The 18,601-nt window shown below is 36.0% G+C and overlaps 1 protein-coding gene across 2 annotated transcripts in view; it reads right to left on the reverse strand.

Annotated features, from left to right (window-relative positions):
* Gpsm2 (G protein signaling modulator 2) overlaps window positions 1-18,601 on the reverse strand; it is a 60,552-nt gene that overhangs the window by 27,183 nt on the left and 14,768 nt on the right. For both annotated transcript variants that reach the window (XM_076861630.1, XM_076861628.1), the window contains 8 exons: window positions 11,688-11,909; window positions 11,167-11,302; window positions 10,459-10,601; window positions 9,445-9,568; window positions 9,216-9,331; window positions 6,266-6,421; window positions 5,281-5,389; window positions 4,088-4,217 (listed from right to left, as the gene is read on the reverse strand). In XM_076861630.1, coding sequence (XP_076717745.1) covers window positions 4,088-4,217; window positions 5,281-5,389; window positions 6,266-6,421; window positions 9,216-9,331; window positions 9,445-9,568; window positions 10,459-10,601; window positions 11,167-11,302; window positions 11,688-11,908 — 1,135 coding nt within the window. In that variant the 5' untranslated portion in view covers window position 11,909. The remainder of the gene's footprint in view (window positions 1-4,087; window positions 4,218-5,280; window positions 5,390-6,265; window positions 6,422-9,215; window positions 9,332-9,444; window positions 9,569-10,458; window positions 10,602-11,166; window positions 11,303-11,687; window positions 11,910-18,601) is intronic.

An 18,601-nucleotide genomic window follows, 5' to 3' on the forward strand; every position in this document is an offset into this window, starting at 1 on the left:
ACATAAAGATAAAAACATATTGCTGGAATGTTATGCCACACTTACAAACTTATTAAAAAATTATAATCTAGAGATAGAAATAGATAAAGTACAATTAAATTTTCCAATTAATTATTTAGGAGTTCTATTATCCTCAACCATGGTCCGTCCACCAAAAATTCAAATACGAGTAGATCAACTCAAGTCACTTAACAACTTTCAAAAGTTATTGGGAGACATAAATTGGATAAGGCCTTATCTAGGCATACCAACAGGAGAGTTGGGACCTTTATTTGATATTCTAAAAGGTCCATCAGATCCAAACTCACCCCGCATGTTAACGCCTGAAGCAAGAAAGGCATTGAAAATTATTGAAACATATATGGAAAATATACATTTGGATAGAATTGATATAAGTTTGCCTTTATTATTTATTGTACTACCAACAAAAAATATTCCTACAGGAGTATTTTGGCAAGAAGATCCATTATTGTGGATACATTTATCTTATTCTCCTAACACTATTCTTACTAGGTATCCTGAGGCTGTAGGACAATTAATACTCAAAGGAATAAAAGCAGCAAAGGGAGTGTTTGGAATTTCTCCCAATAAAATTATTACTCCATACACTATGGATCAAATTGATGAGTTAGCTAATGAGTTAAATACTTGGGCAATAATCATGTGTAAATCTAATGTTTCATTTGATAATCACTTACCATCTAATCCTTTGTTGTCTTTTTGGTCTAAGCATCCTGTAGTTTTTCCAAAAATGACAAGAAAAACCCCTATCATGAATGCTCCAAATATATTCACTGATGGGTCAAATAATGGTACAGCAGCAGTAGTTACCTCTGATCAAACTTTTACATTTTTAGTACCCAAACAATCAGCTCAAAAGGTAGAGCTTAATGCAGTATTACAAGCCTTTTTAATGTTTAAAGATTCTGTATTTAATTTATTTTCTGATAGTCAGTATGTAGTTAATGCTATAGTATCTCTTGAAGATGCTGGTAGGATTTCCCCTTCTTCTACTGTTTTCTCTTTGTTTTCCACTATACAAAGTCTAATCTGGGACAGAAAAGATCCATTCTTTATAGGACATATTAGAGCACATACAGGATTGCCTGGAGCCCTTAGTTTGGGCAATGATTTAGCAGATAAAACTACACATGACATACATATTTTCTCTACACTAGAAGAAGCTACGAATTTTCATAAAAAATTCCATGTTAATGCTAATACTTTACAAAAGCGTTTTAAAATAACTAAGGAACAAGCCAGACATATAATAAAACAATGTCAAAATTGTGTGACCTTTTTACCACAAGTTAATCTTGGAGTCAATCCTAGAGGACTGATACCTAACCATATTTGGCAGATGGACGTCACACACTTGCCAGAATTTGGAAAATTAAAATATTTACATGTTACAATTGATACTTCTTCCGGATTTTTGATGGGCTCCCTTCATGCCGGAGAAAAAACTAAAGATGTTATAGCTCATTGCTTACAAAATTTTGCCACTGTGGGTGTTCCTAAACAGTTAAAAACCGATAACGGTCCTGGCTATACCTCTACCTCTTTTAAACAATTTTGCTCATCATTTGGTATTACTCATATAACAGGAATTCCATACAATCCACAGGGACAAGGCATAGTTGAAAGAGCTCATCAAACTATTAAAACATACTTATTAAAGCAAAAAGAGGGAATTGGAAAGGGGTATATATCCCCCAAAGATAAACTTAAAATAACGCTTTTTACTCTAAACTTTTTAAATTTGGATTCATCAGGACTTAGTGCTGCGGAAAGGCATATGTATCCAAAAAATGTGCATAAGCCTAAAGTTCTTTGGAAAGATATTCTAACAGGACAATGGAAAGGTCCAGACCCAGTGATTGTCTGGAGTCGGGGCTCTGTTTGCGTGTTTCCACAGGGAGAACAGCAGCCGATTTGGATTCCAGAAAGACTAACCAAAACGATTTCTACAGATCGAAAAGAAGATGATTTGACTCAAATCCATAACAGCTGATATCCAGAACTCCAGCTTGGCCATTCCTACATCTGCGACTGTGATTAACCAGGATGCTTTTTTCAATATCTATTTTATTATTGCATTTTCCACATCATAAGGTTCTATTTTTATTTTTTGAGCTCATACAAACCTAGGTTAATGTTTTTCTGATCAGTTTTATTTTTTGACTATAGAGTTTTTAAACATTGCAATGGAGATTTCACCTAGGTAAAGCTACAAGGCCTTTATTATTATCTTATGTGTTGTACGTTTGTTTGCACATTTGTGTTTTGTGTTGTATGTCTGTGTGTGTGTATTTCATATATGAGGAGCGCTCATGAGAAAATGGATCCGAATTTTTTTTTATTCACGTGATTTAAATGGCTTAATTTAAATTAGGTAAACAGCTGTTAAGGATTGTTTTTAAAGGTGGTTAACAGATCTGCTTGTTTACTAATTTAAATCAGGTAAACAGCTGTTAAGGATTGTTTTTTAAGGAGGTTAACAGATCTGTTTGTTTACTTTCACCTTTCCTTTTCATTATATTTAATAATTCTTTTCAGGTTAATGTCTTTTTAGCATCATTGCCAGAATTCCTATCTTCATCCCAATGAATATAACTCAACAAGTATGCTTAATCAAGGAGTCAACTTACTTTGGGAGGAAACGGACTTTTGGAAGAGACGGACAGATTGATAGATTCCTCCCCTTTGAACTGCTTACAGAACTTGCCTGGACTATGTAACTACGTTTAGTGCAGCAAATTGTGGTAATGCTGGCATATCTTTGCTGATGGTGTCACCAGTGATCTTTGCTGATGGTGTCACCAATGATGCAATTTTTCCAAAGGAACTGTCAATTGGCTTGGTGTCGTGGCATTTCTGTATCCTCCTCCCTTCTGCTAGTGATGGTCTAAATTTGGGGGCCAATGGCTATATGCTGGACCGGTAGTCAGTGACGGGTATGATCCAATTGCAGTGGTATCAACCTAAGACAGGAGGCTGACGCCTAAAGGTCAGTTGCCTAAAGGTCAGTTTTCCAATGACGGGTAAGAACCATATGTTGAATTGGACAACCTACCAGGCACGGTCCTTAAGCCACATTAACCTCACTCCCCCACTGGCACCAAGGCCAAATTTGGGGGCCAACAGAGGTGAGGCAAAGAACCTCACCCCCCCACTGGTGCATAGACCTATCCACAAGTATGGCTGTATGCTGGACCGTTAGTCAGTGACGGGTATGATCCAGTTGCAGTGGTATCAACCTAAGACAGGAGGCTGACGCCTAAAGGTCAGTTTTCCAATGACGGGTAAGAGCCATATGTTGAACTGGACAACCTACCAGGCACGGTCCTTAAGCCACATTACTTGTTGTTTAATTAATCAGAAGGGGGGACCCGTAGAAATATCTGACCAAAACAGCACCGAAAGGCAGTCTCCTAGAAACAAGTTTTGCTGCTACCAACCCCCCCCCATCCCAACAACAAAGGTTATTAAGTTTCCTGAATTAAAAAATTCCAAGAGCTTTCACCTTTTTATTGAAATGGGGTAAAAAGAACCAAACAAAAATCTGATATATAAAACTATTTGAAATAAAAACAATAAAACAGAACATTTCAGTTTCGGTATCATCATATTATTTTTTGAATGACTCTATAGATACAACATTTAAATCTATTTTATTTATTTATTTTTATTTTTGGTACCAGGGATTGAACCCAGGGGCACTTAGCCACTCTGCAACATCCTCAGTCCTTTTTATTTATATATTTTTTTTAAATCTTGAGACAGGGTTTCACTAAGTTGCTGAGGCTGGCTTTGAACTCATGATCATCCTGCCTCAACCTCCGGAGCTGCTGGGATTACAGGCATACACCATCAAAAATAACTATACTTTTAACATTTCTAAATTCATCATAAAAACTATAAAATATTTTGTACTGACAAATGAGCACAACTATGTAAAACAAAAAAGGGGTATAAAGTTGAACTTCTTAGATTATATATTCTCTCTGGATACAATACACAAGTATGATAAGTAATTTAAATGTAAATTTTGAGTATAAAGAAACTGGGTTTTTCTGTTACTTACCATATAAACTGTTATCAATCTCGATATTTTCAGACATTATGGAATTATTTGTGCTATAACTCAGACCAAGAACCATTTGAAGATCTGAGAGATTCAGTCGTGCTGTTAGTTCACCACTTTTATCTCCAACCTACAATCACAAGCACATATATTTTACAGTACTATTTAAAGACAAAGAATGATGACTAATTGAAAATGTTGTGACCCTAAAACTAGAAGAAAATATAAAGAAGTGAAAATAGCTATATTAGAATTATGAGACTATTAATGAATGCAGTGGGTATCTCAATCATTTTGTGAGTTTTTTGGTACCAGGGGTGCTTACCCATTGAGCCACATCCCCAGCCCTTTTTATGTTTTATTTTGAGACAGGATCTCGCTAAGTTGCTTAAGGCCTTGCTAAGTTGCTGAATTACTGGCTTTGAACTTGCAATCCTCCTGCCTCTGCCTCCGAAGCTGCTGCAATTACCAGCAATGTACTAACACACCTGGCTTTTTAAAAGAATGTAGAAAAAAAACAGCAAATTTAAAAAATATCACAATAGGACAATTAACTATAGTCTATTTAGTTCTCTAAATATTAGATTGCTCTGATTCTTTAGGATTACATTAAATAATGTAGGTTATTTATGCCATATTAACTTAGCATCACATGACAAATTTTCCTTAAAATATTTTATTTCTATACTACAATAGTGACTTTTATTCATCCAGTACTATATATTATGTAGTTACTTTTATATATATTATCTCTAATCATAACAATTTGCAAGGTAATATTATTATTATTTTAAGATGACAGAAATGAGGCTTAGAAAAGGTTTCCAGGTCAATTTGCCAGCTAGTGGCAAAAGTGTAACTGGAATCAGTTCTTGATTTTAAACACCTTGCTTTTCCTTAAATACCATCCTATTTTTCTTAAATAGAGATGGGGCTAGGGAGGGAGCATATTTTAGTAATGTGCTCCTATTTCCCCGTGCCTGTCCTTACCTTCCATTTTCCTACATCAAGGTGAACACAAACTACCTCAGATCTCTATCTCAAAATGCTTTGTGGATGTCCAGAAAACAGTGTATAATCAAACTTATTATTCAGTCATATAGAGCAATCTGAAGAAATAATAAGATTCCCTCCCCCTGCCACTGATTTGTAATTTTCAACAGTACAGATAGAATTTTTTTTCTATTTCATACCTCTCTTGAAATTTCCAAGTGCTTTTCAGCAAAATGCATTGCTTGATCATGATTTCCTAGAGCTGTGTATGCATTTCCTAAGCTCCAACATGCTCTTCCTTCACCAATTCTAAAACAATTCAAAGCCAACATGTAGTTATCTGAAAAGAGGTCTTTGTACAGAATAAAAATGATCTAGTAATAATATAAACAATGCTTTGTCTTTCATATTAAGAATGTACTATTGAGATATTAGAATACCCAGGTAATACAAAACTCAAGAGTCAAATACTATTCCAGTCAAGAATACTGGAAAACATGCTTTTTAAACATGCAATGCACTATAAAATAATAAAATCTCAAGAGTAAGTCTTCTAGTCCAACTGCTCACTTTTCTTTCTCTAGTGGCCTTACCAGGTAACCATTCAGTACGTGTTTGAGCAGCAAGGAAAGTAAACTCCATGACCTCTTGAGCTACCTACCATACTTCACTCTGAACAACTGTAATGAAAAGTTCTTTCCAATACAGAGGCAAAAATCTCTCTTAATGCAAACATCACAGACAAAAGGCTAACACAGATAAGTTGTTGGCCTTTGGTCTGTGATATTTGCATTAACACAGAGTCACTAACATTTAAAAAGCAGAAAATACAACACAGGACTTCCAGCTTCTGAAAAAAGAGGAGGATCTGAACATGACACCCTCCTTTCTGTCTGGTACTAATTGGCTGGGGTTGAGCAGCAGCTGCCCCTGGACAGTGGGCATTTATCTAAGTTCACCAAACTTCCCACACTGATCTAGTGAGGAGAACTTCACAGGAGGTAGGTCACTGACCCTGCTCAGGGGCACATGCAATCAGACTAATTTACAAGCTGGCCTTCAATACAGAAGATACTCATGAAATAGAAAATTCCTTAAAAAGGAAACAAATGGAAAAAAGATTCTTGGAATTCAATAATGCATCTAAATGTTGCCTTAACTGTAGTCAAAGGGTGAATAACTTACCTATCTTTTAGCTCTTGAGCAATTGCTAAATGCTTCAGATGATAATCAATGGCCTTCTCATAGTCCTGAAGTAAAGTATATGTGTTTCCAAGGCTATAACAAGACTGTGCTTCTACAGCTCTATCTTTAAGTTGTCGAGCCAATAGTAGTGTCTTCCTAAAAGAGGAAGTTAATTTTCACATAATGATGTTTAGTTTTAGCTATTATAATAAAACAAAACTCATTTTTTCTCTCTGCTGTTTTCTGCTGCTTTTCAAGTACATTTGTTTTAGAGTCAAATATTTCAAACATTTTCATCACTTTTATTTTATTTTATTTTATTTTTAATTTTTTTAATATTTATTTTTTTTTTAAAGTTTTTGGCAGGCACAACATCTTTGTTTGTATGTGGTGCTGAGGATCGAACCCGGGCCGCACGCATGCCAGGCGAGCGCGCTACCGCTTGAGCCACATCCCTAGCCCTTCATCACTTTTAAACAAACTAAAATGTTTTTGAAATACAAAAAACAGATTCAGACTTTCAGAATAAACTTACTCCTCACAGTTCATCAAAGTAAAGGAGTAATGAAATATGAGATCAAGTGCTGCTAAAGACTGGCAGTACTTTTAACATTGAAAAAATCTTTCCCCTTTGTACTGGCAATAACTTAAACTTTTATTTTTCATATAACATCTGTTTTCAATCATACCTCTGACCTTACATTTTGTCAAAATTTTAAATATTTGGGTAAAATTAGTATGTGTAAGTCATTTGTCACTGATTCATAAAAAATACTGGATATTTCACTTAAATACTACCCAGATTATGTTACCAGGCCTTCTTTTTTTTTTTTTTATAATTTTTTTCAAAGAGAAAGAGAGGGGGGGAGGGGGAAGAGAGATAGAGAGAATTTTTTAATATTTATTTTTCAGTTTTTTGGTGGACACAACATCTTTATTTTATTTTTACGTGGTGCTGAGGATCGAACCCAGTGCCCCGTGCATATCAGGGGAGCGCGTTACTGCTTGAGTCACATCCCCAGCCCTTACCAGGCCTTCTTTACCCAGATTGTACCTAACATTCTGGTATTGTCACCAAGAAGCTAACATAAAGCAGTCAAGAGCACGGATCCTAGCTGGCTGCAGCAGCATGTGTCGGTAATCCCAGTGATTTGGGAGGCTGAGGCAGGAGGATTATGAGTTCAAAGCCAGCCTCAGCAACTTAGTGAGGCCCTGAACAACTTGGTGAAACCCCGTCTCAAAATAAAACATGAAATGGGCTGGGAGGATGTGGCTCAGTAGTTAAGCACCCCTAGATTCAATCCCTGGTCCCCCCCCCCAAAAAAAAGTGCATGGATCCTACCATTAGACTATCTAGGTTCAAATCCTACCTTTGCCAGCTGTGTAATTTAGGACAAGTCACTCAACCTCTCTGAGTATCAATTTCCTCACACTGGATTCTTTAAAAATACAATACAAATCAATCACTGTGTATTTGGTTCAGCAAACTGTATTCTGCCTGAGGTCTGAATGAGCTTTCAAACCGAACTAAGGAAAACCCCAAACAATATAGAAAGCATAGACTAGGCAACTTGAAGCAATTTAAATTTTGCTGCCATCTATGTTTCAAGCCTACTGACTGATTAGAAAGACCCTGCTGCAGAAGAAGCTGGGACTGTCAACCCCCAGGCAGATGAATGGGGCTCCAGCCCACTGAGAATCAAAGTTGAGCAGAAAGAGGTGGGAAGAAGACTGCTGAGAAGGTGGGGTGAGAGGGAAAACTAAGTGAGATCTGGTGGACATGAGGGGGTGTTTTTTGTTACCAGGCCTTCTTCAGCCTCTCTTCCAACACATAAGTGGGTGAAATAAGATATACTCACCACACATGGTAAAATGGGTTTAAGACTTGGAAGTTTAGAATTTCATTTAAAAATAACTAGTTTTGGGGCTGGGGATGTGGCTCAAGCGGTAGCGCGCTCGCCTGGCATGCGTGCAGCCCAGGTTCGATCCTCAGCACCACATACAAACAAAGATGTTGTGTCCGCCAAAAACTAAAAAAATAAATATTAAAAAATTCTCTCTCTCTCTCTCTTAAAAAAAAACTAGTTTTAAAGATAAAATCTAATAAAAATAAAAGGGGTCGTACTGGGGCTATTAAATCTTAGGTTTAATATTATTATTATTATTTTTTTAATATTTATTTATTTATTTATTTTTAGTTTTCGGCGGACACAATATCTTTGTATGTGGTGCTGAGGATCGAACCCGGGCCGCAAGCATGCCAGGCAAGTGCGCTACCACTTGAGCCACATCCCCAGCCCCTATAATATTATTTATTGAGCCCTGTGTGCCAGGTACCATGCTAAGAGTTTAATACATTTTTCATTCACTCCTCAGCAATTCACAAATCAAAGTATTGACATCTTCTATTACACATGAAGGAACTGAGGCTTGGAAGCCCAGGGTCCTGCTGCTAGTATGTAGCTAAATGAAGCTTTAAACCCAAAGCCTTGGGAGGGAAAGGGAAAGAGAAGGGAAATTGCATGGAAATGGAAGGAGACCCTCATTGTTATACAAAATTATATATAAGAGGATGTGAGGGGAAAGGGGAAAAAAAAAACAAGGGAGAGAAATGAATTACAGTAGATGGGGTAGAGAGAGAAGATGGGAGAGGAGGGGAGGGGGGATAGTAGAGGATAGGAAAGGCAGCAGAATACAACAGTCACTAGTATGGCAATATGTAAAAACGTGGATGTGTAATCGATGTGATTCTGCAATCTGTATCCGGGGTAAAAATGGGAGTTCATAACCCACTTGAACCAAATGTATGAAATATGATATGTCAAGAGCTTTGTAATGTTTTGAACAACCAATAATAAAAAAAATAATAATAAAATAAACCCAAAGCCTATGATTTAAAGGACTACATGACTACTCATTTGATATTTAGCTGCAGAAATATTAGACTAACTTGTAGTATTCAGAAGCAGTTTCAAATTCACCAAGAAAAATATATGCATTTCCAAGGTTGCTATACGCTCTTCTTTCAGCAGCTTTATCTCCAAATTCTTTTGCAATAAGAAGGCGCTGAAAAAGAAAAGTTTAATTAGATATAGTCATAATAAAACTGCAAAATATTCTAACTCGAGTTAGAACTTTGATGGATGAAATGATCAGACTCCAGGATCTTTTGTTTATACCTGCTCATGAGATATAACTGCATCCCTGAAGTTGCCAAGGAGATAATGTGTATTTCCAAGATTTCCAAAGGCTCGTCCTTGGGCTGCTCGGTCACCCAAAGCAGTTACTAATGATAGGTTTTCCCTGAGTGATAACAAATAGTGGTTTAAAAAAAAAAATCAGTTTGGAAAGAAGTTCTTATTGTTTAATTTACAAATCTAGTTATGTCAAAAGAAGAATTTAAATCAGTTTGGAAAGAAGTTCTTATTGTTCAATTTACAGATATAACTAGTTGTATCAAAAGAAGAATTTAAGCTTATAGCTATAATATGATATTTTTATTACATTTATAATGGAGGATAATTATAGGGGTTAGCTGGAAACACTCCAATTTAGACTAACCATTGATATTTCTTGTTTTTGCCACTAAGGGGCACTGGTCTGCAGTTTAAATGAAAACTGCAGATTACTAATACAACACTCACATTTAAGCAATTGATTTGATGATTTATTTTTATTTGCTAGTCCATGATTTTAAAATATTTATTTTATTATTTTTATTTTTTATTGATTTGTTAAAAAAATAAATGACAGCGGAATGCATTACAATTCTTATTGCATGTATACAGCACAATTTTTCATATCTCTGATTGTATATAAAGTATGTTGACACCAATTCGTGTCTTCATACATGTACTTTGGATAATGATGTACATCACATTCCACCATCCTTGATAATCCCCTGCCCCCTCCCTTTCCCTCCCACCTCTCTGCCCTATCTAGAATTCATCTATTCCTCCCATGCTCCCCCTCCCTACCCCATTATGAGTCAGCCTCCTTATATCAGAGAAAACATTCGGCATCTAATTTTAATGCTATTAAACTAGAATTCATTAAATGTATTGTTAGTTATTTTGGGATTGGCTGACTTCACTTAGCATTATCTACTCCAATGCCAAAAACTTACTACTGTGTAAAGAACGTGTAGTGTACCCCTGGCCAAAGTGGGCCCTATCTGCATCAGCCATACTCACTCATAAAAATCCACAGCTGCCTGCAGAGCACTTCTTACTTCTTCTGGAAATTCTCCAACATCCTGGGGACCAGGGCAACCAAAACTCTTCCCTTTGGCATGATACACATTTCCAAGATTGTAAAGTGCTCTTGCCTCTCCCACCTACATGAAGACATCAGCAAAGTTGACATTTAAACAGAGACTGGGTATTGATAATACTTACCACATATATTTGTAATAGTCTTGGGTAGAAATTTCTACATTGGTCATCCATATGAAATCAAACAATTACTTATGAAAAGGCTTTCTATTTACTCTATTTAAAAATTTTTATTGTCTTCTTTTCACTTCTATTTGTCTATGAATATTTTTTCTTTTTTTTCTTTCTTTTTTTTTTTTTTTTTTTTGCGGGAGGGGGTGTGTGTGCGCCAGGGATTGAACTCAAGAGCACTCAACCACTAAGTCACATCCCCAGTCCTATTTTTGTACTTTATTTAGAGACAGGATCTCACTGAATTGCTTAGTGCCTCGCTTTTGCTGAGGCTGGCATTGAACTTGTGATCCTCCTGCTTCAGCCTCCCCTCACTGGGATTACAGGTGTGCACCACCATGCCTAGCTGAATATTTTCTTTTTTAGATAAACTACAGTATAAACAATATTAAGACACAAAGAAATTTCATTGAAACCCTTTGGCACTTGGCCTATTATCAACTGTTCTTTCATTACCTTGTCATTAAGCTCTCTGGAAATATCCAGATGTCGCTGACAACAAACTATAGCTTCATCAAAATTCCCAAGAACTTTTAAGGTGTTCCCCAAATTGCCACTAGCTTTGGCTTCTCCCAACTGGTCTCCAATAGTCCTGGGAGTGAAGAGAGAGAAGCAAATGGTGTTAATATAAATGGTGTTAAAATGTAAAGCAGCCTGAGTACAGGTTTCCTAGAGGACAACAGACACGCAAGAAAAAGCTATTAGCCTTGAAACCTACTTTAAATAAAAATTTGAAACTTAACATTTCTCAATTTAAATTAATTTTCATTCACTTAACTAAACTCTAGGGTCATTTCATTACTATTTATTCATTTAATTAAACTCTGTGTTTAGCCGAAACATTAGTTTTCAAAAATCAATGCTATTAAACTAGAATTTATTAAATGTATTGTTAGTTTTTCTTTAATTGACTGGAAATTTTTTAAAGTGACAGTTATTTTAGGGAGGAAGAATATTAAGAAACTTAAGTTAATTACCTTGCAAGAGTTAAATCATGATGGTGGTATTCCAATGCTTTGGCATAATCATGCAAATAGAAATAAGCATTACCCAGCTGGCTGTAAATAGCACTAAGTGTTTTAAGGTCTTCAGTTCCAACTTGAACTGCAGCTTCAAAAAATGACACACCAGCACGGCAGTCTCCTGACTTACACAGCCGTTCCCCTTCCAAGGCCAGCTCTAGGCAAGAAGCTTCCATTCTACAAAATTATATAGGACAGACATTTACAACACAACTACTACATCACAGTGTTTTTAACTTCCAGTAATATAATTTACACATGGACTATGTGACTACTCTTACTCAAACTAGTTACCTAATTGAAGCATATAGACATTACTGATAAAACAGTAGTTATATAGCAAGAGCTTATTTGTTTATTTAAATTTCTGAGGCTCAGCAGTCTGTTATAATGGACAGCTAAATATCTTCATATGGAGCTCATTTTAATTGGCCAATCCAAACCAACCCACTCTTTACCAGTGAAAGAACCTAAAGCGCAGTGTTTCCTAAATTACTGAATTGTGGTAGACTGATGGACTTCTTGAGAGTTTGGGAAGAATACAGAGTGCCTGAGAAGGTGAGGTGCTATAATTAATACTATACTTTATCCAGATATCCAGGTAACCCATTCATCTGCTCATCAACCCCACCCACTGTCCATCCAAATTCTCTCCTTTTCTGTCTTACATACACTCTCCTTCCTTTTTGTATCACACAAAACCACCTATATTCTAAAAAAAAAATACAGGAGCAAGATATCTTAATCTTTATGGCACACTTTCACAAAAGAACTAAGTGTTAAGAAATTTGTTAGTTTGAAAGCAATAATTTAATGATATGCAGAAATTCTAATCCCCAAAGTCTATCCCTGAATTGAAAACATCATAAAAGCTGAGTTACTGTAAATATATCTGTGAGGAAAAAAACACTATACTTCTGATTCTAATCCTAAACTTCAGATGATGACCTTCACCAAAGTTGTCACTGTGTTTCTTCAGCATCTTTATGACTTCTGCCATGTCTGTGGTAAATTTTCTTCCTTTTCACATAATGTAGTTCTATAATTTGGCAAATGTTCGTTAAATTGGCACACTATCTGTAACTTATCACTTCAAAAAAAAGAACTATCTTCATCCAAATCAACATCCATGAAACTGAACTTGATATAATATTGTATTTACTTTTTAATACATTAAACAAACATGTAACTATTTAAATTTAAAATCACCTTATGTATTACCAGTACATGGCCCTTATGTGCCACCATATGACCCTCTGAAAACTCTGATTGAGCTCAAGAAACTTTTTAATTTTCAGAACACTACATTATTCTTACTAGAATTAACTTTGAGCCACTCTAATAGGAGGTGGTTCTTAAATCCTGGTTTCACAATAGCAGAGCTCATATGCAGCAGTTTTTAAACTCTCTGGGGGAGATCTTGCCATCAGTATTCTTCAAAAGCCTCCAATAAATTTTAATGTACAAACTGGGATTAAGAATCACTGCTTCTGGGCTGGGGATATAGCTCAGCTGGTACAGTGCTCGCCTGGCATGCACAAGACCCTGCATTCAATCTCCAGCATCACAAAAGGGAAAAAAAAATTACTGCTTCTGCCGGGCATGATGGCTCACACCTGTAATCCCACCTATAATCTCAGGAGGCTGACACAGGAGGATCACAAAATCAAAGCCAGCCTCAACAAATTAGTGAAGCCCTAAGCAACTCAGAACATCCTGTCTCTAAATAAAACACACAAAAAAGACTGGGGATCTGGCTCAATGGTTAAGCTTCCTTGGGTTCAATCCCTGGTGTCTCCCCGCCCCGCCCCGCCCCCCTGCCAAAAAAAAGAATCACTGCTTTTGGTCTGTCACTGTGGTGCATACCTGTAATCCTAGGGACTCAGCAGGTTGAGGCATGATGAAGATTACAAGTTCAAGGCCAGTTCAGCAATTTAGTGAGGCCCTAAACAATTTAGCAAGATCCTATCTCAAAAAATAAAAAGGGCTGAAGATGTAGCCCAGTGATTAAGCACTCCTGGTGTTTTATCCCGGGTACCAAAAGAAGAAGAAGAAAAAAAACCACTGCTTTAACAGGAAATGTGAATTGAACTAAAACACACCTTAATTCACCCAAATACAATTATACTTTGTGTATGCAGTAGCAGGTCAATTAACACATTTCTTTAGGTGCTGTCTTTTAATCTATAAAACTACAAGGTGCCTTAGACCCATAAATTGAAGTGCAATTTCAAAAGTAGAAAATGAATCTGATGAAGCTAAAAGAAAACATGAGCTAAGATTAATGGAGCCAATTACAAAGGTTCAAAACAGACTCCTGGTTAAAAATAAACAGTTGTAGAGTAATCTCTAAACGTAAATTTCAAGATTTATAGACAGGTGTTTTTTCTTTACAATTCTACCAAGCCAATGGCTACTGCTTGTTCACAGACTAGTTACCTAACCTTCATTCTCTAAATGATTTATATAAAATAATACAAGAAAACTACTAACATTTTGCTTTACCATTAGCTGAAGCCAATTAGATATAGCAGAAAGATCTAAAATACATGGAAAGATAGATCAGTTAAGTTAGAAACCTTAAATCACTATGTTTACATTTCTTTACATGACAGTTTGTAGTTAATAAAGCCTTTTTTGTTTATCTGTTTGTTTTAACTGCCCTTTAAAACTATATTTCTTGGGCTGGGGATGTGGCTCAAGCGGTAGCGCGCTCGCCGCTCGCCTAGCATGCGTGCGGCCCAGGTTCGATCCTCAGCACCACGTACAAAGATGTTGTGTCTGCCGAAAAACTAAAAAATAATAAATATTAAAAATTCTCTCTCTCTTTAAAAAACAACAACAACTATATTTCTTTCTTTTTTTGGGGGGGGGAGGGGGTTACCGTGGATTGAACTCAGGGGCACTTGACCACCAAGCAACATCCCCAGCCCTATTTTGTATTTTTTCTTTAGAGACAGGGTCTCACAAGTTGCTTAGCAACTCACTTTTGCTGAATCTGGCTTTGAACTCAAGATCCTCCTAGCTAGCCTCTCAAGCCACTGGGATTACAGGTGAGTACCACTGCACCTGGCTAGAACTACATTTCTGAAAATGGGAATGAGAGATTTCTTAAAAGAAAGGGTATTCTGTTTATAGTTATTATACAAAATGATATTCACTGCAGCAAGAAACTACAAACAACTGAAATGTCCACCTACAGATTATTGATTTTAAAAAATTACATGCTACCATCCTGGCATATGACTTCACTGAAGGAGAGTAGGAAAATAGTCACACACAGTAGCACCAGCTCAGGATGACTGGGTTATTGGCCAAGAAGTTAGGATAAAACAGAGCTGGCTATTACAAGACATCCATAAACTGGAAGTTTATAGGTTTTCATAGGTGTTTGCCTATCTCCATACAAAGCAGAGATATGTCTTCTTCAAATAAATATCTTGCCAATAACTGACCTTCCGGATTTATACGAAACATTATACTGGAACCACAGATCCAAATGACGAGATGACCAACAAAATTTGTCTATAGGCTGAATGGTGTCACAGAGTTACATGGTTTTTTCCATTTGTTTTGGGGGATTGGGTTTGTTTTTTTTTTTTTTTTGGTTGGGAGTGTGTGTAGTTTTTCACTTTCTTTTTTTCAGGGAAGAGGATTAAACCTAGAACCTTGCACGTGCACTCTGCCACCAACCTACATCCCCACCAAGAGTTACACATTTTTACATATTTGTCATTAGAAATTCCAACTAGAACTCTACTGGCTACACACAGTCCTCCAACTCCATAGATAAAGACAAAAAATTAAAAAGACGAAAAGTTATTTCAGTAATGCCTGAAACAGTCTAAAACTCCCTCAGTTATTGTTAATTCTGAGATATATTATGACTCTAGTACATTTTATTAGAAAAGAAATTAATATTCTGGCAAAATCCGCAACTCAATCAAAATAGGGCAGGCTAGCTTATGAATTCTTTAGATCATCATTAAATAGTAATGGAGAAAGTAATTCATATCCTCTCTGTAACTATGATAGAATTACTTAATTTATTTACCAGTTGGGTTGAAAATAAAGAACATACCTAAATGTGGAAGACGAATTAGGAGGGCTAAGGATGTAGCTCAGTGGTAGGCCACTTGTGTAGCCCTAGGTTTGATCCCCAGCACCACACACATGACAAGCTCTCCATGAAAATATATATCACATACAAAGTTTCTTCTACTCATCTGATGGCCTAACTGTATAATCAAAGAAACTACTTATGATATCTATAAATATTACTATCCTTGATTGAAATGTTTTCATTTTTGCTAATAATGGATTGAATATTTTAGGTATGATTCCTAAGTTTCTGTACAAATCCTTGTTATTTCCATTTCTTTAAAAAAATATTTTCTTAAACTTTTATTCCACAATAGATTTTGACCTTCACAACTTTCTTTACCTCCTTAATTTTGGTTTCTTGTGTTCACAGCACCATTAGTGGAGAGAAACAGGATTAAAATTCTGATGCTACATCACTTTAAAAGAGTTAATAACAGCAATTATGTCCAAATATGACTCTCCCCTCAAAAGATATACATGCTATTTCAGAATAAGTGATAGGATTCAGGACTTAAAATCCAAAACAAGAGTACTCTCCATCTCCCCAATATGAAATCTCCTCTCATAAACCATAGCTCTATCTTCTATGTGTTCTAACTGGGCATGGGCCTTTTCTATCACCAGTCCTCCCTCCAATAAACAATTTTCATCCATTCAATTTACCATGTATATCTAGCTATTCCAGTTTATTTTGTGAAAGAAAAAGTAGCATAAATTATCTAGATTTAAATTTTACATGGCAACTGAGTTTTAAAAGTGATCTTAACACATATCAAATTTAATTTTCAAAATAACTCTGAGATAGGTATTATTACAGAAGGGGAAATTGATGCTCAGACAGGTTAAGTGACCTGATTAAGATCAGGTAATGGCAAAGCTGAGAAATGAAATTTTTGTCTTTGTGTCTAAATCCAGTGCTCTTTCTACAAGATTATCTCAAACTATTCTTCAGAAAAATAATATAACTGATAACTACATTTATCTAGTAAGTTAAAGAATTCAATACCAAAATTTTATCTTCTTTACAATTATATTTCCTTTGCACAAAAAGCTTTGTGCAACCATTTCAGTTTTACAACAACATTAAAGTGTTAAAATGATTGTCATATATAGTAACAAGTATGACATGTCCCAAATAAATAAAGAACTAGAGAAGCTAGCATAATGAACCAATGATGTATCCATCTTTCAAGGTCAGCAATTACCAACATGTATCATACTATCAATATAAATTTCTTTTTTTTTTTTTTAAAGAAAGAAAGAGGGAGGGAGGGAGGGAGGGGGGAAAGAGGAGAGAGAGAGAGAGAGAGAGAGAGAGAGAGAGAGAGAGAGAGAGGGAGAATTTTTTTTAATATTTATTTTTTAGTTTTCGGCAGACACAACATCTTTTTTTTTTTTTTACTTTCTTTTTTGTTTTTATTGTTGTTGCAGTAAAGGGGATTAAACCCAAGGTTTAATGAGCATGCTAGGCATATACTCTACCACAGAACTATATCTACCAAGCTATATCCCCAGCCCTTCCTCCTCCTGTCTTTTAATTAATATTTGTATACCATATCTTTTTTTTTTGCTTGGTTTTTAGTTATACATGATAGTAGAATGTATTTTGGCAGAATATACATACATAGAGTATAACTTATTCTTTTTTTTTTTTAAAGAGAGAGTGGAGAGAGAGAGAGAGAGAGACAGAGAGAATTTTAATATTTATTTTTTAGTTATCGGCGGATACAACATCTTTGTTTGTATGTGGTGCTGAGGATCGAACCCAGGCTGCACGCATGCCAGGCGAGCGCGCTACCGCTTGAGCCACATCCCAAGCCCTATCAATATAAATTTCATCCTCATTCCTCCAACCCAGATTATCTGGAAGTACATTCCAGAGAGATGAGTCTTTCTGGGGGAAGAAAAATACTATAATACCATTATCACACCTAAATAATTAATAATTCCTTAAAATCAATCATATAGGGCTGGGAGTAGAGCTCAGCAGGAGAGCATCACAGAGGCCTTGGGTTAGATCCCTAGCACCACAAAAATATTAATAATCATAATCATAAAAATAATATCTGCTGGATGTGGTGGCACACACCTATAACTCAAAAACTTGGCAGACTGAGGCAGGAGGATGGTAAACTTGAGGCCAGCCTGTCTCAAAATAAAAAGGGTTGGGGCTATAGCTCGGTGGTAAAGTGCCCCTGGGTTCACCCCCTTTCAATAAGTTTTTGAAAAGTTAGAAACGAATTCCATTAGTTATCAGCATCTACCTTCCCAAATAGGTGCAAAATATTTCATAAAGCATTCTGATATCCCTCAGAAAATTTCTTAGTGTTCAAGGATATATTCAATTACAAAATTACAAACTCATTATACCATGGAAACTCCTTCAGGGATAGATGAGGACCTCTACAACGAAAGAACCAATGGATAAAACATACTATGCTAGAGTAGAAGGGTAACTTATACTAGGTCATGATCTAATATAAAGAGCTCAAATCATTATTCACAATTATACAACAATGCAATCAATATATGGCTGGATCTTAAGAGCACTGATGAAGCCAGGGATTTGTTGGGGATATTCTTTCTAATTAAAAAAAAAAGTTACAGATTTTTAAGTTTCCCTTGATGAAGTCCCCATAGCAGCAATGTGCAACCATGTATGACCTGTGCTGTATCATGGCAAAAGGACAAATCTAAGATCCTCCTATAGGAAGAAGTACAATCCACTCCTCCTTAAGCACACCATTCTTCGAAATATTCAAAAC

The sequence above is a fragment of the Callospermophilus lateralis genome, chromosome 7 (assembly GCF_048772815.1).
Source record: "Callospermophilus lateralis isolate mCalLat2 chromosome 7, mCalLat2.hap1, whole genome shotgun sequence".
Taxonomy (NCBI): Eukaryota; Metazoa; Chordata; class Mammalia; order Rodentia; family Sciuridae; genus Callospermophilus; species Callospermophilus lateralis.